The sequence below is a fragment of the Balaenoptera ricei genome, chromosome 9 (genome assembly GCF_028023285.1).
Source record: "Balaenoptera ricei isolate mBalRic1 chromosome 9, mBalRic1.hap2, whole genome shotgun sequence".
Taxonomy (NCBI): domain Eukaryota; kingdom Metazoa; phylum Chordata; class Mammalia; order Artiodactyla; family Balaenopteridae; genus Balaenoptera; species Balaenoptera ricei.
Window position 1 is genome coordinate 6,860,937 of NC_082647.1, and position 22,644 is coordinate 6,883,580.

The 22,644-nt window shown below is 54.3% G+C and overlaps 1 protein-coding gene across 4 annotated transcripts; it reads right to left on the minus strand.

Annotated features, from left to right (window-relative positions):
- Positions 1-1,582: 1,582 nt before the first annotated feature.
- On the minus strand, positions 1,583-21,236 carry ZNF775 (zinc finger protein 775). 4 transcript variants are annotated; one of them, XM_059933080.1, is made up of 4 exons: positions 21,113-21,236; positions 19,076-19,167; positions 11,178-11,258; positions 1,583-3,782 (listed from the first exon to the last, which is right to left on the minus strand). In XM_059933080.1, the coding sequence occupies exons 3-4, from the start codon at positions 11,209-11,211 to the stop codon at positions 2,260-2,262; spliced, it is 1,557 nt and encodes a 518-aa protein (XP_059789063.1). In that variant the 5' UTR covers positions 11,212-11,258; positions 19,076-19,167; positions 21,113-21,236; the 3' UTR covers positions 1,583-2,259. The 4 variants fall into 4 exon arrangements, with proteins under 4 accessions (XP_059789063.1, XP_059789060.1, XP_059789061.1 ...); XM_059933077.1 differs by lacking the exon at positions 21,113-21,236 and adding an exon at positions 20,678-21,076; XM_059933078.1 differs by lacking the exon at positions 19,076-19,167.
- Between the last annotated feature and the right edge of the window lie 1,408 nt (positions 21,237-22,644).

Genomic DNA, 22,644 nt, shown 5'->3' on the forward strand with positions numbered 1-22,644 from the left:
TCTGACACAGTGCCTGGCACGCCGGAGGCTTGTTTAGTAAATCATTGCTGTGCCACCCTGCCATCCCAACCTGGTCAATGGGACGTGCACCTCGGTAATTCTTCACTCTGATGGACTTGGCCTTGTCCCCATTGTGACCCAAAGCACCCATTTTTGAAGAGGTAGGTCACCTGGGGTCAGTGAACAGGTGTTCATTCTCACGACTTTGGTGGGAGAGGGGAGCTGCAATCAGACCTCATTAACCCCAAGTCTTACCAGTGCAGCTGCTTGATTGACCTGATCATTAAACACAGGCCATTTGGGAACGATAACACTTTCTATTGTATGGAAACTCCTGCTCAGCTGACCTCTTCAGTATCTGCCTGCCCTGCCCCTCAGGAACCTGGTTCAACAGGGCTCTAATGCAGACATGGTACCTCTGGGATGTTTCCTGGAGGGGCAGGGCTTGCTCGAGTTGGCCTCAGAATTTGAGGGAGCAAATACCCCATCATTAAAGTGGGTTTTGATGAGATCCCAAGCATTTTGCTTCCCTGAGCAGGGCAGGCTGGGGGAGGGGCTGCAGGAGAGGGGCAGGGCATTGCAGGGAGACGGGCGAGCACCTAGGGCTGGGTCGGAGAGCGTGCTTAGGAAAACCCTTCTGATTTGGCCCCCGGCTGGCCCTCAGACCTGAACTCCCAGACGGGCACACCTCACCCATTCGTGAGCTTTCACACAGCATGGTTTGTGACCTGGAGGCCTGGACCACGAGTCAGCGGCCGTGGCCGAACATTAACCACCACCAGACTTGTGTTACCCAGCTAAGCTGGATCACCTCCATATGTCTTTTTGTGATGCTACAACACTTAGAGCTCCTGCCAGATGAAAGGGATTAAACAAAACCTGAGAAGAGGGGTGACCGGAAGCCAGGGTGACAGCACAGCTCCTGGAGAAGATAACACTTCTCTGAGTTCAAGGGAGAACCAGGCGGGCCCCTGGAGGCAGGAAGGCACAGTTTCTCCTCCTACAGAATCACCCTAGGGTTCCCCTTTTTCCTCCCACTTCCCAGCTATCCAACCCTGGTACCCCAATACCCACCCCCTCTGCAATCCCCTCCCCTCCTGTGGGAAGAACATGGTCCAAGGCTACAGCCGGGCTGGTGCCCTGGGCTCTTCTGCTAGCACTAGGGCCCCAGCCGACCCTGCTTTTGGAAGGGTATGAGGAGTGACTTCTGAGGGGCTAGAGGTCAAGGGGGGTATGTGGGAAGTGATCAAATTGTCTTGGAGAGGAAACAGGGGAAGAGAATACTGCCCTCCACCCCCAGCAAGAACTGGCCATGGGGACTGGCTACGCTCATGGCCAAAGCTCCCTGCCCTCGTCCTGGGGCAAATGGATCCCTCCAAGCACACAAGGACCCAGAGAACAGGAAGGGTGGCTTACAAAAGAGACCACAGGAGACAATCAATCCTTCATTTCTCTCTTCTGCAACACCGGCGTTGATAAGGATCCCGGGCAGTGCCCACCGAGTCAGAGCAGCACATTCGCTGCTCTCCTGCTGCAGGTCCCTCCCCAAGGTACCAAACCCCAGCTGAGACCACCCCCGCCCCCCGAGTCCCAGCCCCTGACCATCACACACACACACACACACACACACCAGTCCTAGGGTCAAGCCGGCCACCACAGCACCCTGGGCAGCGGGGCACTCAGTGTTGAGGACCATCAAACCATTCCCTCCTTCCAACAACATGTCTTGAATAGCCATTAAGTGCTGGGCACTGGCCTCGCACGAGCATAGACGTGCCCCTCCCCAGCCCCAGCTCCCATCTGGGTATCACTCAGTCTGTTGAGACTTCCCCCACAGGGACGCCCCTGGGCAGCTGAGCGCGGCTGGCTGGCGCCACAGCTGACCAGTCCAGACCTGCGCCATCTCACCCAGGGAGCCTCGCCCAGGGCCGTCGACAGCCCCCCGCACTCAGTGCCCGAGGGCTGCGGTCCCACCTCCGAGGAAGGACACGGACGGGCCTCAACCATCACAGACACATCCAGGCTCCAGGGTGAGGATGTCTGATCTTACCTCCTCCCTCAGCCCTTCCCGGGACTTTTCCCGGTCCCCGTTTTGGGATGCTTGTGGAATTCTGTTCTCAGGTATGAAAGCCTTGAAGAAAGCACCTTGTGATAGGGTCTCACCCCCTGGGGTTCTAAAAGCCACCATTCCTGGTCATTCCCCACACGCACCACGCAAGCATCCCACCCCGTCCATGGGTCTGCTTGGATCCAGGCCCCCTAGAGCGCCGTGCCCTTGGCGCTGGGGGTGGGCGCCAGGGCGCCCCGGTGAACGCGCTGGTGCTTGAGCAGGTGCTGCTTCTGGCTGAAGCCGCGGCCGCAGGAGGCACACAGGTAGGGCCGCTCGCCCGTGTGGTTGCGCCGGTGCCGCGTCAGGTTCGGCTTCTGGCTGAAGCGGCGCCCGCACTCGGGGCACGGGTAGGGCCGCTCGCCCGTGTGGATGCGCTGGTGGATGGTGAGCGCCGACCACCACGAGAAGCTCTTGCCGCACTCGTTGCAGATGAACTGGCGCGGCTCGCCCGGCTCGCCCGCCCGCGCCCGGCCCCACGGCACGTCCCCGGGCCCCCGGGCCGGCGAGGGGCCGTGCGGCGGCGGCGGCGGCAACAGGCCGGGGGCGCCCTGGGCGGGCGGCTCGGCGGCGGCGGCGTGGGCTTGCTGGTGGGCCCGCAGCGCGGCGCGGCTGGGGCGCGGCGCGGCCGGGGCGCCGGGCAGGTGCGTGCGCTGGTGCTTGAGCAGGTGCTGCTTCTGGCGGAAGCTGCGGCCGCAGTGCGCGCAGGGGTGCGGCCGCTCGCCCGTGTGGTTGCGCAGGTGGCGCGTCAGGTTGGGCTTCTGGCTGAAGCGGCGCCCGCACTCGGGGCACGGGTAGGGCCGCTCGCCGGTGTGGATGCGCTGGTGGATGTTCAGCGACGACCACCACGAGAAGCTCTTGCCGCACTCGTTGCAGATGAACTGGCGCGGCTCGGCGGGGGCGGTGGTCCGGGCCCCGGGCTGGCGCCACCAGCTCTGGCAGAGCCCCAGCCAGGCCCACTCGGGGCGCCCCCGCCGGGGCCCCGGCCGCGGGCGACAGCCCCGATGGGCCGTGGCGTCCCGGAGCAGCGCCTGCAGCCCGGCGCGGGCGCCCTGGCGGTCCCGGGCGTGCGCGCGCTGGTGGATGCGGAGGCCCACCTGGTGGCGGAAGCAGCGCTCGCACTCGGGGCACGGGTGGCTGGCGGGCCGGGAGTGGGTCTTCTGGTGCTTGAGCAGGTGCTGCTTCTGGCTAAAGCGCCGAGCGCACTCGGGGCAGCAGAAGGGCCGCTCGCCCGTGTGGTGCCGCTGGTGGCGCGCCAGGTTGGGCTTCTGGCTGAAGCTCTTGCCGCACTTGCCGCACGGGTACGGCTTCTCGCCGGTGTGGGTGCGCTGGTGGATCTTCAAGGACGACCACCAGCTGAACCTCTTCCCGCAGTCCAGGCACACGAAGTGACCCTCGCCGGCAGAAAGAGCGGGGCTCAGGGGGCTGGCGGTCACCCCCGGAGCCCGGCCTGCCGGCCCGCCATCCTGCTCAAGAGGAGGGCCCCACCTTGGACCCCCAGTCTCCTCCTGTCCCCCCCAGGCTCGAGGCTTCCCCACGGTCTGGCATGGCGGGAGGCTCCGACGCTGCTGGAAAATGTTCTCCTTATCCTTCTGGCAAAGCGCGGCCTGTGGCCCCAGCGTCTGCAGCAGCCATTCTGGCTTCTCTTGCTTGATCTTCATGACCAGCACATCTCCTGCCGGAGGCGAAGGGAGAGAGACGGGGAGAGTCATTTGGTGTTACGTGGGGTGGAGGGAAAGGGCGGGAGGGAGGGAAGAAGCGTCAGGAGGGCAGAGCTTGGCAGAAAATAGGGCGGGAGAAAAGGATGCAGAAGGAAGAAGAGAGGAGGGAGGGTGGAAAGGACAATAAAGCGGGGATTGGGGTGTGCAGGAAGGCAAAGAAAAAAGACAAGAAAGAAACGATAGGTGAGCGTTGCTGTGCCAACGACCCCGCCGCCCGCCTCCTCCACCCTGAGGCCCAGGGGATGCAGAGAAGGTAAAGAAGCCAATCCAGGGAAGTCTTCCGGCCCAGGAAGCAAGCAGAAAGTGGCCAAGTTTCAAAACTTCTCCTTCTCTTCCGAAGGGGATGGACGTGCAGGACACTTGCTGGACGAGTGCACGTCCAGTCCCCCCCCAGGGGTTGGGCAGCCAAGCCCCGCATCCCTGCCAGGCCTCTCCAGGGCAGCAGCCGTGGTGCGTGAGCACCTTACCTTCTTGGCAGCCTCACCTTTCTTCAACAAAGCCATGAACAAGAAAGGCCAGAAAGGTCTCAGCGCCCAGAATAGGTGTTGCCTCGTCCTTGTACTAAACGAATCCCACACACCAGCAGCACGCTCTGCTGCTAAGCCACCCCTTACACTGTGCTCAGGTCAGGAGGGCGCTTTGCTTCTGGGCTCATGGACACAAGCCGTGATGGAAAAGGTTTGCTATAGACACTGCATACAGACTGATTCCATTTATACGTAGGTCAAAAGCTGCCAACTAATGGATGAGTTAGAAGGGTAATGGCCCCCTGATAGAGGGCACTGTGGTTGGAAGGGGGCCTGGGGCACTTCTGGGGCTCTGGCAACGTTCTCCTTCTGGGTCTGCGTGCTGGTTACATGGGCGTGTTCACTTGGAGAATTTATACAGCCCGCGACCTGTGCACTTTTCTGTGTTATACTTCAAGAAAAAGTTTATGTTCAATAAAAAATAAACGAAACAGTTGTGAACAAAGAAGAGAAACTCTACACAACAGTTGCCAATCCACCTGCCAATGCAGGGGACACGGGTTCAATCCCTGGTCCGGGACGAGTCCACACGCCGCGGAGCAACTAAGCCCACACACCACAATTGCTGAGCCTGTGCTCTAGAGCCTGCGAGCCACAACTACTGAAGCTGGAGCGCCTAGAGCCCATGCTCCTCAACAAGAGAAGCCACCACAATGAGAAGCCTGCGCACCACAACAAAGAGTAGCCCCCGCTCACTGCAACTAGAGAAAGCCCCCGCGCAGCAACAAGACCCAACACAGCCGAAAAAAAAAAAAAACCGCTGCCAATATTAAAAAGACAACAAAGTAAACCCCAAGGAAGTAAGAGGAAGGAATTAATAAAGACAAAAGCAGAGATGATAGGATAAAGGGAACACAAAGATATAAAAAGGATTCTGATAAATCCCAAAATACCATGTATAGACATTATATCAATTTGAAAAATCTATGTAAAATGGATGATTTTGCAAGAAAAATAAATTAACAAAACGGACTCAAGGTAGAAACCATGTCTATAGAAACAATTAGAAGAGACTGAAAAGAAAGCTAAAGTTCAACCTCAAAAATGGGTAACAGGCCCCTGAACCGTACAAAGAGGTTCTACTAAAACTTCACGGGAAGGACTATTCCCAGCTTACATAAACTGTGACCATGACTAGGGCAGGGGGAGGGGGGAAGCTTACATGTTAACATGACCCAGAATAAGACAAGGGTGGGGTAGGCAGGAAATTATAGGTTTATCATTCTTTGAAAGTAGATGCAAAAAACAAACAAGCAAAAACACTGGCAAAGCAAGTTTGGCAGTGCTAAGAGAACAACCTATCCTGGCTTTGCTGGATCTTCTCCAGGAAAGCGAAGATGACTCAACACAGTTCATGACATTAACCTTTTAAACATTAGAAGCCTTATACTATCTCAATAGATGTGAAAAAGTCCCATGATAAAACGCAACATCATTTCTGGAGGGAGAGAAGGAAAAGGGAAAGGAGGGAGGGGGAAAGACAAAAGGAAGGAAGGAAGCTCTTAGTGAACTAGGAACATAAGGAAATTTTCTCAGGTTGACAAAGGAGCTGTATTAGAAACTGCAGCAAATGTTATAACCGAAGGCAAAAGATTAGAAGCCTATTCAAGTTAGGAACAAGGTGAAAAAAGAAAGATATATATAAATATTGGAAAGGAGAGAACTGTCATTTGCTGATAATTATTAACCTAGAATGTGCATGAGAATCCACTGATGAAGTTTTAGAAATAAAAGTTTCAACAAAACTGCCAGATAAAAAACATTAAAATTCATAACTTTTTAGAATGGCAATAAAGTAACTGTAAGTATACCTAATATACAAGCAAAACATAAAGAAAACTATTAAACTTTACTGAAGGGATAAAATGTAAATAAAAGAACAGGTACCTCATATTCCTAGATAAGAAGCTCTCCATTCCGAAATGTTTCAGTTCAGTGTAATCCTAATTAAGTAAATTGTAACATTTACTATGTGTGTAAATCACCCAGAGATTCTAAAAATGAGCAAGGAAGAATTTGGCTTATGCAACGTTAAAAGCTAAAATACTATCACCACACACCCATTAGAATGGCTAAAATCCAAAACACGACAACACCAAACGCTGACGGGGCGGTGCAGCAACGGGAACTCTCATTCGTTGCTGGCGGGATGCAAAATGGTGAGGCCACTTCGGAAGACACTTTGTCTGCTTCTTACAAAACTGAAGATACTCTTACCATACGATCCAACAAATCACTCTCCTACGTATTTACCCAAAGGAGTTGAAAACTTATGTCCACACAAAAACCGGCGCACAGATGTTTATAGCAGCTTTATTGATAACAGTCAAAATGTGGACGCATCCAAGCGATGTCCTTCATTGGGTGCATGGATAAACAGTGGTACACCATACAATGGAGTATTATTCAGTGATAAAAAGACATGAGATCTCAAGTCATGAAACGACATGGAGGAAACTTAAATGCATATGACTAAGTGAAAGAAGCCAATCTGAAAAGGCTACACACTGTATGATTCCAACTATATGACATTCTGGAAAAGGCAAAACTGTGGAGACAGTAAAAAGATCAGTGGTTGCCAGGGGTTGAAGGGTCAGGGGGAAAGGGACGAATAGGCAGAGCACAGGGGATTTTTAGGGCAGTGAAACTCCTCTGCCTGATACTGTAATGGTAGGTACAGGACATTAAGCATCTGTCCACAGAATGTACAACACAAAGAGTGAACCCTAATGCAAACTATGTACTTTATTTAACACAAATGTGTTAATAAAGGTTCATCTATTGTAAAAAAAATGCACCGTTCTAATGCAAAATGTTAATAACAGGAGAAACTGTAGAGAAGGGTATAGGGCAGTCTTTGTCCTTTCTGCACATTTTCTCTGTAAACCTAATACTGCTCTAAAAAATAAAGTCCATTTAATAAAAGTCTTGACTGATGCAGTTGTATTGACGGGGCTGTCCCACAGTGAGCCAGTTGAGGTGAGGCTGTGAGAGTCCCTCCCACCAAAAAAAAAAAGAAAAGCTAAAAACAATCATTAAAAGTGTAGAAAACACATAACTGACAGATACATCAAAAGAACAGAAAAGTTTGATATGCGATACAAGGTAGCATTCCAAGTCAACACTGAAAGGCTGGCCTATTCATCAATTTAGGACCAACTAACTCTCCATTTGGGAAAAATATTCAAGTTAGATTTGTAGTTCATACTGTTTATAAAAATCAGTTCCAGATGCATTTAAGTGCTGGTTTACAATAAGCAAATACAGTATTAGAAGAATTAGGAGAATTTGCTTAGAATCTAGAGGTAATTGATAATCTTCTTAAACAGGTTGCAAAACATAAAAACTAAATTTAAAACCCCTGTACGACAAAGGATACTGCACATGAGCGAACTAGAAATGATCGTACGGGGCAGCCTTTTCCAACAGAGCTTTCCACAGAGTGAAAACATTTTACAGCCGAGCTCTCTGACACATGCGGCCTCTAGCCACAGGTGGTTACAGAGCACTTGGAATGTGGCTAGTACCACCGAGGAACTGAACTTACTTTTTTAAATTTAAATTAATTTAAATCTAAATTTAAATTTAAATAACCATATGTGGCTATTGGCCACCTACTGGACAGCACACGTCTAGGAGAACATATGTGCAGATATATGACAGACCAAGGATTAATATCCAGAGTATATAAAGGACTCCTATAGACAGGATGAAAAGAGGTGCACCCTCGCTAGTAATCAGCAAAGTGCAAAATAACAGTGTAGCATCTTTTCACCCATCACAGCAGCAAATATTGAAGAGGTTGATAATATCCCGACTTCACAATACACATGGAAATTACATAGGAGGGTAAGTACAACATGGATATGCTGGGGGCCTAAACGAATTCAGACTCTCTGAGGACAACTTGACAGTGCTTATTAAAATTATAAATGTGTACAATCTTCCACCTCTTCCACCCAGCAATTTCACTCCAGGTGTTATATCCTAAGAAATACATATGAGTCCAAAGAGGAACATCTAAGTATATTCACTGAAGTGCTATCTGTAATTAGGAAAAAGGGAGAAAACAACCTAATTACCCATCAATAATAGTCTAATAAAATTTTCACTCCCTTCATAATGTGGAATACTATGCAGCAGTTGAAAAGAGCTATATAGGCAAATGTGAAAAGATTTCGAAAACATTTTAAGAGAGAAAAAAAAAATTGAAAATCAGTATCAGTCGTCTGATCCAACTTATGGAAAATAAAACCATCCCTCTCTGTGTACATACACATGCCCGATCCAGGACGGTTCACGCCAAACCCAAGATGGTGGCCACCCTGCAGGTGATATGGACCATAGCAGGATTAGATGGGGAAGTCAAAGGGGACTCACACTTTCTATATGTTATTTGAATAGTCTCATAAAAATTCAAACATTATAATTTTTAAGTCTTTAAAATATCTTAGGAAATAAAGAGAAAACCTCCCCTCTAATCCGGTGGCCTTTAGTTTTGAGGCCAAAGAGCTCTGCTCCACTCCACAGCCTGACTGGCCACATGGGGGCAAAGAAACCGATGTGGTGCCCATGGGGGCGGAGGTGGGAGGGTGGGAGTGTCACAGAAAGCACCTGCAAGGGGCCAGCTTTCCACCTGGCGAAACGACACCGTGAGGCCTCCCCAGATGCTCGATCGTGAGAGGTCATTTTATCAGGAGTAATAATTTGAAAATGAAAGTGGTGATTTAAATTGTGTACTGGCAGGAATCGAAAACCCATGTGTAATGAGTTTCACTGATTCTAAGAATGTTTCCTTAGATGCACTGAATCGTTGGCCAGCGGAAGTATTTAACAGGGCTAGCTGTCCAAATTGGTGGTCATGTAGTGAATCCAAAATATACTCCAGTCAGCGGGGCACCACTGTCCCCAAGTGACAGGGCACCCATTAATGCCCCAGAGCGCCACAAAAGCCACCGCCTTTCCCTGATTAAACCTGACCTTGATATCCAGCACGGTGGCTGGGTTGTATGAGGAGGCCCTGAAGCCCAGGGGTGGCGCGTGTAGACCTGTGACGTGTGTTGCTGGGACTTCAGTCGTCACGGGCACCTTCCCATAGGGATCAGGCACTGATACAGAGGAAAACAGGCTTCTGCCTGCCTGTTCCAAAGGTACTGGTCCTCAGTCAGCATAAAAAGCATCAGTTTTTATCTAAATGGTTCAGATAACATAAAAAGCTGCTGAATGGAGAGCTATTGCTTAATGGGTAGTTTCTGACATTATGGGAAAATTCGAGAAATGGATAGTGGTGATGGCTGTACCACAACGTGAATGTGCTTCATGCCACTGAATTGTACCCTTAAAAATGGTTAAAATGGTAAATTTCATGTTATGTATATTTCACCACAATTAAAAAAAACACATAAAATAAATATAAAGTAAAAGGTACCTGAAAGAGGTAAGCTCCCAATTATCTGAAAGCTCTGGCCTTCCAGAAGAGTCATTCCTTCAGCCTGGCCAGCAGGCGTGGCAGCCTGTGGAGGCTGAGCTCACGGGGGCCCCCAGGCCCCAGTGGCTCCAGGGTCCGCGCCAGTGTTTTTCTACCTCTTCCCAAAGCTGAAGCTGCCGTACGGGGCAGAGAAGGCCCTGGTAGAGCCCATCTCTCACGTCTGAATTAGGATCTCCCTTATGAGTTTACGTGGCAAAAGGGTCCTTCAGCTGATATGTTTGGAACTGTCTGCCCTAGGTTCTCCTGTAATTACTGTAATGTCAGCCACACACACACACACACACACACACACACACACACACACACACACACACACCTCGAGTGCTCTCAGCGTTCAAAGCGACAGCCCAGGGCAGGGGTTGGGGGGGACTGGGAAGTGGGGTGGCCGAACTCACTGCCGTCTGTGTCAGGACCCCGCCCCAGAACAGTGTGGCGTCCATATATCATACTGCCTCCTTTGAGCTGGTGTTTTGTTTCTTTTTTATCCAATTGCCTGATTTTTGTCTCATCTTAGGCCCACTGCAGTGACTGTCCTGGGAGGGCGGGGGCTCTGGGGTCTACGGGGCAACTCCCCTGGAAGGGGTGGGACGTAAAGAAACCTGGTGACTGTGCTGAGCGAGGGGCAGAGTTCCCGGGCCTGGGTCGGTCCCCTCTCCCGGGGCCAGAGCCACCGTGCAGCCCAGCTACACCCAGAACAGCGCCTGCCACAGAGGCTGAGAGCGGGTCTCAGACCAGGGGCTGCTCCATCCCAGAAGCGGGAAGCGGGCGGCTGGGGAGGGGTCTCCACAGGGCACTTCCCACTCTCAGCGGCGCCTGCCCCCTGCCCGGGAGACACCAGCACTAACTGCTGTGTTTCCTCACCACCGGCTCCAAGTGCATCAGCTGACACAGACCGTGAACTGTGTGACCCCGGGAAGCTTAATGGACCGAACTGGAGACACTCTCCTGACCAACCAACAGCAGGGCTTGTTGCGGCCACGTGTCCTCCCCAGAGCGCTGGCTTTCGGTGTGTGATCAGCGCCAACACCAAGCACTCCCTGATCTAGCGCTTGACAGACACCTGATCTTCCCCCAGCAGATTTCTGCACGGGGTGTGTGTGTGTGTGTGTGTGTGTGTGTGTGTGTGTGTGTGTGTCAAGCACAGGCTGGCCTTTGTCAGTTCTTAGCCCCGCCCCCGTCTGTGTTTGCTCCATCCTTGGACGTGACCTCAGTGTCCTGGTCCCACCGTGTGGTTCTACAGGCCACCAGCAACTCCTGCTCAGCTACAGAGGGACGGGGACGACGGGGCTGGGGAGGGGGCCGTGGTGGGCTCCCACCTGCCCCTCGTCTCTTACCTGTGCTGCTGTCACCAGCCAGGCCACTCTCCATCCCCGGAGGCCCCTCGGCATCAGCACAGCGGCTCCCGGCGCGGCCGTCTGCGGGTGAGATGGGAGCAAAGGAAAGAGTTGGCCTGTGGGACAAGGACGAATGCCCCTCACAGGAGGCAGTCCCTCTTTTTCAAAAGCTTTTCTATGACCTCTGTCGAAATGAGCAGGATTTTTTTTTAAAGCACATATACCTGCTAGGCAGGTAAAATGTGTATAATTCCCATTTTATGAAGAATAAACTGAGGCCAGAGAGGGCTGCTGACATGCCCCAAGTCACAGAGGTGGCCGAACGGCAGAGCTGGGCAGGGTCCCTGGGCTTCTAACTCCCAGACCAGAGCCTCATGCCCACACTCTCATCACCTGCGGGGTGGGGTGTGAAGGATGCCACAAGAGAGAACCAGGAAACTCAAGTAAGTTGAGAGACACCCCCTACCCTGCAACGTGGTCATGAGGACACCCTGGAGGGAAGAACCGTCCCTCCAAAATCGCCAGCCCCCCGTCTCTCAAAGCCCCCGTCCATGTTCCAGTGCAAACCCTTCTGGGGCCTCACAGCCATCCCCCACCCCTGGGCAAGAACACACGTGGCCAACCTGGGTCCTAGGGACCTGACCCCTCATCCACCAATCTGGGGCTCATCTTTTTTTACTCTTTAGTCTTTTGAACATCTCCCGACTGGCTCATTTGGTGCCTGGAACGTGATCGGGACGGGCCCTGCTGCTCTGACCCCTTGGCGCGGCCCCTGCCCCTTCCAGGCCCCAGCCTAAATATCACCTCCTCCGAGTGGCCTTCTCTGGCAACCCCGTGTAAAGTCACAACCCTAACCCCAGCTCCCATTCCTCCCTGACACTTTTCACCACCGGACAGGATATTTACTTTTCTGCTTATTCCCCGACAGGAATGGAGGACAGGACTTCCCGGGCTCACTGCCGAGTGCCAGGGTCCGGGACAGAGCCCACACGTGGAAGGCACCAAACAGCCATGTGTGGCACCAACATGCTGCTGGTTACGTGCGCTCAGAGATGTGGCAGCTGCACGTGGTGCTGTGGGCGGCCCCCCCCCCGAGGACGGGGATCTCATTTCCTATGCCTGTACCCCGACCCCCTGCACTCCCAAAAGGCCCCAGCCTCTGCCCCACGAGACGGGAGGCTGGGCTCACGCTGCAGGACCAGGAACCTCTGCTCGGCCACCGCTCGGGCTCGGGGAACCCAGCCTCCCCTTGCTGCACACCTCGGGCCCTGGAGAGCCTCCCAGAAACCCCATTCTAAGGGTCTCCCTGCTTCCTTCTCCCAGGTCCCTTTCCAGCGGCTACTCCGGGGACAGGGACCCAGGCTGGAGATGTGGACCCTGCCCGGAGAGGTGGGGGGCAGGGGTGTCAGGGAGATACGAATCTGAGAAATAGAAAACTCACCCTCCCTGGGGCAGAAAGGGAAAGAGAACCCTCCCCTTTCTTTCAGAGTATTTTCTTTAGAGAACTTCTGATTGGAAGTTCTTTCTCTGCCCCTTTGAGGTGTATATAAATCTTTTTAAAGCTCACTAAGCCTCTTGCCGGCTTTATAACCCAGGACCGTCTTTCTCCAGGACCTGGGAGCCATCTCTCCGAAATGCAAACATCAAGGAAACAGCGGCCAGTGTCCCCTGCCCGTGGGAGGTGGGAGCCTGACTCTCCAGCAGCACCGGGCTCCGGGCTGCAAACCTCCTTCTGTCACCAAGATACAAGCAGTGGATGTTTCCTTTGCACAAAGGCAATTAGCTATCACGCGTGGCCACCCAATTCCAGGCGAATTTAGGGTGAACTCTGTGTGACAAATGGTGCCGTCAAGTCCTCTTACCCGAGGACTGGCTATGCTTTCCCTGGAGAACACGTGTGCAGTGGGGTTGCCCCTGCTGGACTGGGTAACAGGTGAGATTTCTGTCTATAGTCTCTTAGCAAATTGCCTGTGATGTGCACCACATTCCAGTCTAATGCTTATTCAGTTAAAAACTTGTTTTCTTTCTCTCCTACTTTCGAGGGGAGTTTTTCTGAGTTGGCAGGAGATTTGGTTTTTAATTCTATTTCCCCAAAAGGGGTCTGTTACGCACTCCTGCTGTGGGTTACTATAGACACTGAAACCTGCCTGTGGTGCAGAGAAAAGGGGGCCACAAATGAGGGCAGGAGAAGGCCCCCCTCGGGGCCCCTGATGGATGCCAGTGCTCCTGCCTTAGCACCACATTTTCCTTCCAGGTCACTCTGCATCCCAGGCCATGGGGTAGCCTCTCACCAACTGGAGAGTTAATGTCTGCCTAAGGAGACTCAGAGGACTGGTGAACAAAGAGGCCACTTTGATATGGGGAATCTCAGACAGGGGGGTGGAGGCTCGGGCCACAATTCAGGGCGAGGACAGCGGGTGGGACTTGGGCTCATTCACAAAACCCCTACACAACACAACTGAAACCCCTTAAGCCAAATCAAATCAGTCCTACTTGATCCATTCTGTCTTAAGAGGTATTACGAACTCAAAATCGCCTCAGGTGGCAGAAGGGCTTCAATTCTTGGTGACCAATTCACAAGGAGTCACTGAGCTGCACCAGAGCTCATGGTCCGAGAAAGAACAGAAGTCGAAATGGAAGGAAGGGACCCTCATGGGCCCGAGGGAAAGAAGGAAGAAAGGAGAGGGCAGGGGACAGGAGGAGAGGCACAGAGGACAGGAACAGGGGGCAGGGGCTATGTCTTGGGGGCCCATCTCCACCTGTGTGCTCAGGTGGGATGTGTCTGGAAAACAGGCCAACAGGTGTCCTCAGACAAACCCCTGAGACAAGCCGAACGGCAGAAGGTCCCTGCATGTGGCAGCGTCTTTCCAGGCCGGCCAGGCCCCCGCACACCCCACCCTGATGCACCGCACTGCACACCTCTTCTCGCCCCACCAGACACATCACTCAGCTGACTGGAGAGAGAGATGCCCAGGGACACGGCGAGCAGGCCGTCCAGCAGAAGATCCCGGCCAGAAAACAGGATGCAACGGGGGCCGATCCCCATCCACCAACGCCCACACCAAGTCCCTAAGGCCCACCTGGTCTATCACCCAGCTCCCCGACCCCAAGCTCTGATGACCTTTCCCCTCCCTGCCCAGCAGGTCCCGTGGAGGGCGGGACACACGCAGGGGGTGGGTCTCAGGACAGGGCCCCAGTCACCTCCTCCTTCCCAGCCCCTGGCTCTGAGTCAGGCCGCAGTTGGGATGAGAGCCCCTTGACGGGGAGGCTTTGCGGGACAGCTGCCATGACAACTGCCGCGTCACACAAAGCGGGACTGTGGCCTGGGGCAGGTGCTGAGGTCTGGGGGCAGGGAAGGTAACAAAGGGGCTTTGATCTTAGCAGAAATTTGGGGGGAAGGCAGACAGCAGCTGGGGGTGGACGAAGGCCACGGGCCAGGAGAGGCGGTGCAGGGACACGTCTGGGTCACTCCACATCCTCCAGATCTCAGGGCCCTGGACCTTTTCCACCAGCCAAGTACATCTCTCTTCACAGACTCAGGCCCCACATGGGGAAGAAGGAGATGGCACCTCATGTGTCCTCTGTCACCAGTGGAGCGGGGACCGGCCACGTGCCGGTAGCTCAGGCTTTAGGGATGCATCTCCCAAACTCCAGCCGAAGGCCCAGCTCACAGGCCCTGCTCAGCTAGGAGCCCCACCCAGGGCGACACCATCTGCCACCTTTCACCTATGCGCACAGGAGGCAGTCTTCCCAAGGTACCCTCCCCATCAAGCTGACCGCCCTCACACCAGTAGGTCAAGTCCCCCGGGGAGCAGCCCAGGCCAGCGTTTGGAAGGGGATGGGCGAGGGCCCGCAGGCTCCAGCTAGCCCTCCCCCTGAGGGCGTGCTCTCGGAGTCCTCCGGGGGGACGCAGGCTCTGTCTGTCCTTCCCTCATTCACTGAGCGGGCGGGGGCTTCCCTGGTCACCTCGGTATTGACCTGGCTCTGGAAAGAAAAAGGGGGTGACCAGCCAAGACTCGGTAGGGACAGGGAGACCGACTGTGAACCAGGCACTCAGCAAGCACCGCCCACTTCATCCTAAGGAGCCACGGCTCAGAGACGTTAAGCAGTTTGCTCAAGGTCACACAGCTAGTAAGTGCTGGAGCCAGGACCGAACGAACCGGGGTGGGCCTGCCCCAGCCAGAGCTCCTGCTCCTGGACCCTGCTGCCCCTAAGAGAAGGTGCAGAGTGTACCAAACCTTAAGCCACCAGGGCCTCCTTCTCAGGAGTCTGGCCTCTAGGCCCACACGTTGGTTATTTAAGTGTGTATAAATTAAGTTTAAAATTCAGTTTCTCATTCACACTGGCCACGCTTCAAGTGTTCAACAGTCACACGTGGCTAGAGCTACCATAACATCCAGCAGAAAAGAAGATTTCCAGGTTCACGAAGTTCTGCTGGGCGACATGGCTCTAGATATAAAGCTCCAGGATGGCGGTGGCCCTGCCTGCCCGGGCCTGAGACGCAGAAGGTGCTCAGCTTATACTGGATGAATGAATAAATGAATGAACAAATGAAAGAAATGGGAGGACAGAAGACGGGGCCCCTGTGGCCCCAGTGCTTCATCACCAACAACAAATACCTCAGGACAGGTTAATGATGTCCCTGGCCTGAGAAATGGATTTCAGTTAATATCAGTGGATGTTTCATTTAAAATATACCATCATAGGTGGTTGCCAAGGGGGAGGGGGTTGGGGGAGGGATGGAGTGGGAGGTCAGGGTTAGCAGATGTAAGCGTTTATATATAAATGGATAAACAACAAGGTCCTACTGTAGAGCACAGGGAAGTATATTCAATAACCTGTGATAAACCATAATGGAAAAGAATATAAAAAAAAAGAATGTATACATGTATAACTGAATCACTTTGTTGTACAGCAGAAATTAACACAACATTGTGAATCAACTATACTTCAATAAAAAATATTGATGGGGCTTCCCTGGTGGCGCAGTGGTTGAGAATCCGCCTGCCAATGCAGCGGACACGGGTTCGAGCCCTGGTCTGGGAAGATCCCACATGCCGCGGAGCAACTGGGCCCGTGAGCCACAACTACTGAGCCTGCGCGTCTGGAGCCTGTGCTCCGCAACAGGAAAGGCCGCGATAGTGAGAGGCCCGCGCACCGCGATGAAGAGTGGCCCCCGCTCGCCGCAACTGGAGAAAGCCCTCGCACAGAAACGAAGACCCAACACAGCCAAAAATAAAATAAATAAATAAATAAATAAATAAATAAATAAAAATATTGATAAAATACAGTCATAGGCATACAAGAAGAAACTGATCTAAACACTAAACGCACAAAAACACATCTAGAGACAATCATATCTAACATCCAAGGCGGCTAAGTACACAAATGTTCAAAGATGCAAAAATACAGAGATACTCATACACATGAGAATACCTGCAAAATTGCATATGCAAAGTACAGAGAGACTGAAATATTAAAAAATCCACCCCTACACCTACAGATCCAGAGACACAAGTGTGCCAACGTGAACCGCACGAGCACAAATCACTCCCCTTCCACACTGGAGAAAACAGCCATGTGACCCCCTGCTGACACAAGTATCCTCACAAGCCATGACCATCCCTCCAGGTCCACTGCTCCAAGGAACGGAACTCAGGGGATGATGCAGCCACCGGGAGAGGAAGCGACAGCGGGTGATGGGAACAGTCACTGTTGGGGTACCGGTGGGGTAAGCTGAGGGGAGGGGGGCGGCGTGAGGCAGCAGCGCTGCAGCTGGAGGGGCACGGAAAGCCCTAGAAAGAGGACAAGGCTCTGCCCGGCAGGCCACACTGCAGAGGTCTGGCCAGGAGGAGGCAGCAGGCCGTTCCCCTCTCCCCCGGGAACCTGAGCCCCGCAGGGCTGGCTCCTCGGCCGAGTCGGCCCCACTCGCATTGGCTGCCCCTCTCCTCAGACCCACGCACGCCTGGACCCGGAATCAGGGGCCCTGAGTTCCAGCCCACCTGCCCTTGGCAAATCACTTCACCTCTAGGCCTAGGTTCCCAATGGCGAAGGTGACTGAAAGCGCCTGCTCCGGGGGGGGGGGGGGGCTTGCCGTGAGCATCAGGTTGGGGGAAACACTAGACTTTCTAAACAGTCTTTTCTTTCTCTTTCTCGTGGCCTGAGAACAATCCACACCCGAAGGTTCTGAGCCCTCTCTCCAAACACCCCACGGCCAGCTCACTCCTCCTAAACCGTTACCCTTCAAGCTGCTTCAGAATCTCTGGAGGCCCCCGGCGCCCACACAGGAACCCCAAACTCTGCTCAGCAACGGGAGCTGGCCTCGCAGAGGAACCGGGCGTGGACAGCTGTCACGGTCAGGGCTCCCTGCAGAGCAGCTCCGGGTACCGCCTCTCCCGGGAGATGGAGACTGGCTGGGGAGGAGGGCCTCCTCCGGGCCAGGCTGTGGGGCGGGGGTAAGGAGAGCAGGGCCGGGGCTGGGCCCTGAGCGCGAGGCGGGGGGCTGGACTACAGAGCCGTGGACGCTTCTGCCGGCTCAGCTCAGGCGAGCCCCACGGCCTCACACCCCGACTTTGCTGCGGGGAGGAGCTGGTGTAGCCTCTGTCTCCCAGGACTGATCGCACAGCCCCCAGGCCCTCTCCCAAAGCCAGTCCTACGCGAGCCACTCCTGCACGAGGCCTGGTCCCTGGGCTTGTGCTCTGGCTGATCTCTGGATAATCAGCGCTCTCTCCAGGCATCGGTCCCCCATCCCTGCACCCACCAGACTTCACACCTTCCTCTCCTCCAGCGTTTCTGACCAAGGAGGGCACGCAAACCATCCCCATCAAGTGGCTTTAAAATGGTATTGGAAAGGCAGGGCAACTGCTCTTCCCACCTTCTATGGCCCGGTGCCCGAGGACAGACAGGCAGGCCGAGGTCCTAGTCCAGACCAGGTGAGCGTCACCTCCATCCACCACCTAGAAGCCTGCCTCCACCCCACATCCCAGCATAAGGCATGCCCAGCATCCTTCTACAACTCCCAGAACAATCCCCGAGCCCCTCCAGGGCCCCCACCCCATCCTTCTCTCCCATCCACCTCCCTGCTCCTCCCTCGTTCCTCTCCGACTTCCCGGCTCTACTCACTACCGGATCAGGTGTCCCCATGCACCCTCAACTGTTACCTCTTCCAAGCCCTCCCCCTCCGTCCTCCTCCTTCTCCCCATCCCCGCCTTCCTACTCCAGCATCTTCAGACCTCAGCCTCCCAAACACTGTGGTCCTCAGTCCCAGGAGAGGGGACCGCGGTGGGGAGCAAGAGGGCGGGGCAGGCCATCGTCCCACAGAAAGACCACACGTAGCAGAAGGAGCCCAGGACAGGGAGGCCAGAGACCTTGGGACCGGCTTTGCTTCTGGTTAGTCACGTGACCCCGGGCCAGCCACTTTCCTTCCCTGGGCCTCAGTTTCCCCATCTGCAAATGGAAATAATGCTTGGTCCTCTGTATAGAACTGTTACATCAAGCAGTGGGAGGGAAACGTTGCGAAAGGACTCCGGAAAATGTTCACAAGGTGCAAGGTGAATTCTTTCTAGGTCACTGCATTGCCATCACCCCCTCCCCACTACCCAGTTGTCAGAACTGATAGGAAGAGCCCAGTTCAGTGACTTCAGTTTGCTTCCGCCAGCATTCCCTGGGAACAAGGTCCAGGGCCAGCCAGGGCAGCTGCCTTATCCCATCATGCCCGCCCACCTCCCAGAGGTCCCGGATTCAACCCCATGCCAGTCCCCAAGGCACCTCCTTCCAGGACCCCTGCCCCACCTGCCCTGCCCAACATGCACACCTTTGCTGGGACTGTCACTCCCCCACCTCCCCGCCCCCAGGCCTGTCCCCCACCCATGGCATCCCCATCCCCAGTCTTTGCTCACCTGTCTCCCTTTAGAGGATAGAATGTCACCCATATTCCTCTGCCCCAAATCCAAGACTCAGGAGCCTGCCAGGGCCAGGGGACGCCCATTACCTGATCGAAGGCAAGGGATGAAACCAACTGCTAACAACACTTTGGACAGTTGTCACATTTTGATTTATAAACACTTTTTTCACCCTTGCTGCATTCCAAGGAGCTTAGCAAGGATAAGGAGTGTTTCTCCCTTTTTGGATGAGGAAAGCAAGGCCCAGAGGGGACATTCCCTGCCTCAGAGAAAGTTAGAACTCAGGTCTCCTGCCCACCTGGCCCACTCTCCCCTGCAAGCCACCCCCATCCTAGGAAACCTCAGATTCCTCAGCTTAACCCTCACCAGGGGAGCAGGTGCCTAGACCAGCTCTGCACTTGGCCCTGGGCATCCTTTGCCCCTCCAGATGGGATTCACCAGGCCTCTCAAAACTGCCACCACCTTTCACTACCGCAGAGCGCAGCCCTCACTATCCACAGGTCAGTAAATCATACCAGTGCTGTTTTAATACCTCCAGCATCTGCCACCGCTGCTGCCTTAGTTCAGGCCTCAGCCCTGCTCACCTGGAGACTGTGCTGCTCTCATAGCTCATCTTGCCCCTCCAATCCATCCACCACCCAGACTCAAAGCAATTGTCCTAAAATTACAATTTAGACATGTTACTACTTTGCTTAAAACACTTCAGTGGGTCCCCAGCACTTTCAGGTACTGCTAAAAATTTCTTGGCAAGACCATTTAAAATCTGGCCTCTGCTCACCTCTCACTGTACCACCAACCTACCCCACTGTCCCCAGATGCAACTCCCTGACCTTGCCGTGTCTAGGGACACCTGTTATCAGTCTTGGAATACCCTTGCCCAACTCTTCTCTGCCCAGCCCAGATCCAGGATCACTTTCACCAGGAAGCCTTTGTGGATACACCAGGCTCAGTTAGGGGCCCTTCTCTGTTTAACCTGTGCACCCCGCCAACCCAGTACCATCTACATAGTATAATGATACTTTGTCTCCACAAGAAGACTGTAAACATCTTAACACAGGGAGTGTTTCTCTCTCCCCAACACCCAGCACAAGGTCCAGCATGCTGTAAACCATTAATAAAAATTTTAACAAAGGAACATTTAGATAAAAGAAATTTAAGTCCAAAACAGATTAGAAGCATAGAATCATGGAACCTTAGCGTTGAAAGGAGACTAATACCCTCTAATATTTTCATTTTACAGATGAACACCTGGACCCAAAATGCACACCTAATAGTGGAGCCTGGACATAGCCGGCCTCGCGTCGGGGCTATGACCACACCCCACCCCAGGTCTGGTGGACCAAGACACACACCAGGCTCCATCCTCCCAAAGGGCTGGAGGGGGCGGCATCTCTATACCCTCCACCTTCACGAGGGAAGAAACCCCCAGCGCCTACCCCCCAGCCCCACTGAGATCTTGGCTCCTATGCCTGTCTTCCTAGAATGGAGGTTTCGGGGAGACCCCTACACAAACATCTCCAATTTCTGTGGTGCTTCCCTCTCATTGTTCTCGCCCCCAATCCTCAGGCCCACTCATTTAATCATTTATTAAGCACCTACTATGTGTCACTCTGCGGCGAGCACTGGGGTTCCCGCCCTGCAGGAACTCGATCTTTGGGGGAGGCTGACACCGCTCCCGAATATCGGGACAGGCTCTGGCAGAGCGCGCCCGGAGGAGCCGGCGGGCAGTCCCCGCGCTCACCTCCGCGCCTCTCCCGCTCTCACGCCCCACTCCAGCTCTGACCCGGCCTGCAGCCCCTTCCCACACACGACCCGGGCCCCTCTCCCCGTGAGCTGTGTGGGGGTGGGGAAAGTTCGGGGCTGAGAGCGCGGGGGGCTCGGGGGACCCCGAGGCCGCCTCCAGCCCGAGTCTGGGTGGAGACAGCGCGGGAGGAGCGGGGCCGGACGGTGGCCCCGCGGCACGGTCCGTCCCTCCGCACGCCCCTCCCCGCCCGGATTCAGAGGGACTCGGAGGGAGGGGACGGGAATAAATACCTTTGACTTTGTGGCTAAGGTTAACGGGAACTGCCACCCCGGGGCGACTTGGGCACTGAGCTCCCCGGCCCCGCCAGTCCCGGGGCAGGCGGGGCGGGCACGCGCCCCTGATTGGCTGGCAGGCCTGGCCATCCCCGGGGCCGCCCAGCCATCTGATTGGCTGCACCGCTCAGATGACCAGCTCAGCCCTATCGGAGAAGCCTGTGGGGCGGCTCCTTTGTTCTCTGGAGCCAATGGCCTGGGTGGGCGGGCTGACCTCGCCTCCCTAGGGGCCAGCCGCGGCCCCGCCAGGCATTAAAGCGTTGGCGTGGGGCGCTGGGCCCGGTCTCCCAGGGGAGGAGGGGCGGGGGCAAGGCCGGATAGCTGGTGATCCGACGGCGCGGCAGCACCCTCTCCTTCTCTCCGCGGAGCTCTCCCTCCCCGTCCAGGCCGCGCAGACGCGCGCTCTGAAACCGATCCAGTCGCTCGGCGACTCTCCGTCCGACGCCTGCGACGCGCCCGCACCGCCCTTGGTGCCGGGATCCGGGGGAACAAGACGCACGAACCCCGCTCCGACGATCACACTCGAGTGTGCATGTGACATGGTTATGGCACTTGGCACTACAGCACACCAGGTGTTAGAGTGAGATGTGCGAGTCTCGTGCGACGGGAGAGAAATCGCCCTCCGCACTCACGCGGTCCTAGGCACGTCGTAGGCGCGTGATAAATGAACCTGGGGTCTCCAGGAGAGACTTAGACATCATTAAATCCAACCCCTCCCTTTTTGTTGAGGAAAGAGCGGCCAACGTTCCTAGGTCGAGTGTTAACTGCTGATTTAGAGGCAGGGTCCAGATGGCCAAGGAGGGTTTTCTGTTCCCAGAGACCTTCAGGAAAGAGAATTTTCACATCTACTCACCCAGATCGGAAGGAAATGCTCCTTTATGTCAATAAAATTCCTCACACTGCTACCTCAAAGGGGGCCGGCCAGCCAGGGCAACTCCCACTGGCAGATTGTCTCCGGAGCTGCCTAGAAACCGCCTTTGGGACAGGAGGTTGATATCGAGAGAAGCTGGCCTCACTCTGAGACTTGCTACAAACCTTACTGTTAAGCCGATTGATCTTATTCTAATCAGTCAGCAGCTGCCTACTAAGCGTTTGCCATGGGCCCAGCTGCTGTTCATTCAGCCTCATAACAGAAACGGGGGACCCAATTCTATCAGTTTTGCCACAATCTTCTTGTGCAGTTTTTACAAAAGGTACTTTCTGTCCCTGGACTTTTGACTTACTCATCTGTAAGAGTTAATAATTTTCTAGTTACAGTTGGCCTTCCGTATCCGCAGGTTCCACATCTGTGATTTCAATCAACAGCAGACTGAAAATATTCAGGGGCAAAAAAAAACTCCAGAAAGTTCCAAAAAAGCAAAATTTGAATTTTCCCAGGCACAGGGAACTATGTACATAGCATTTACACTGTATTAAGTATTATAAGTAATCTAGAGGTGATTTAAAGTATACAAGAGGACCTGAGTGTGTAGGTTATATGCAAATACAAT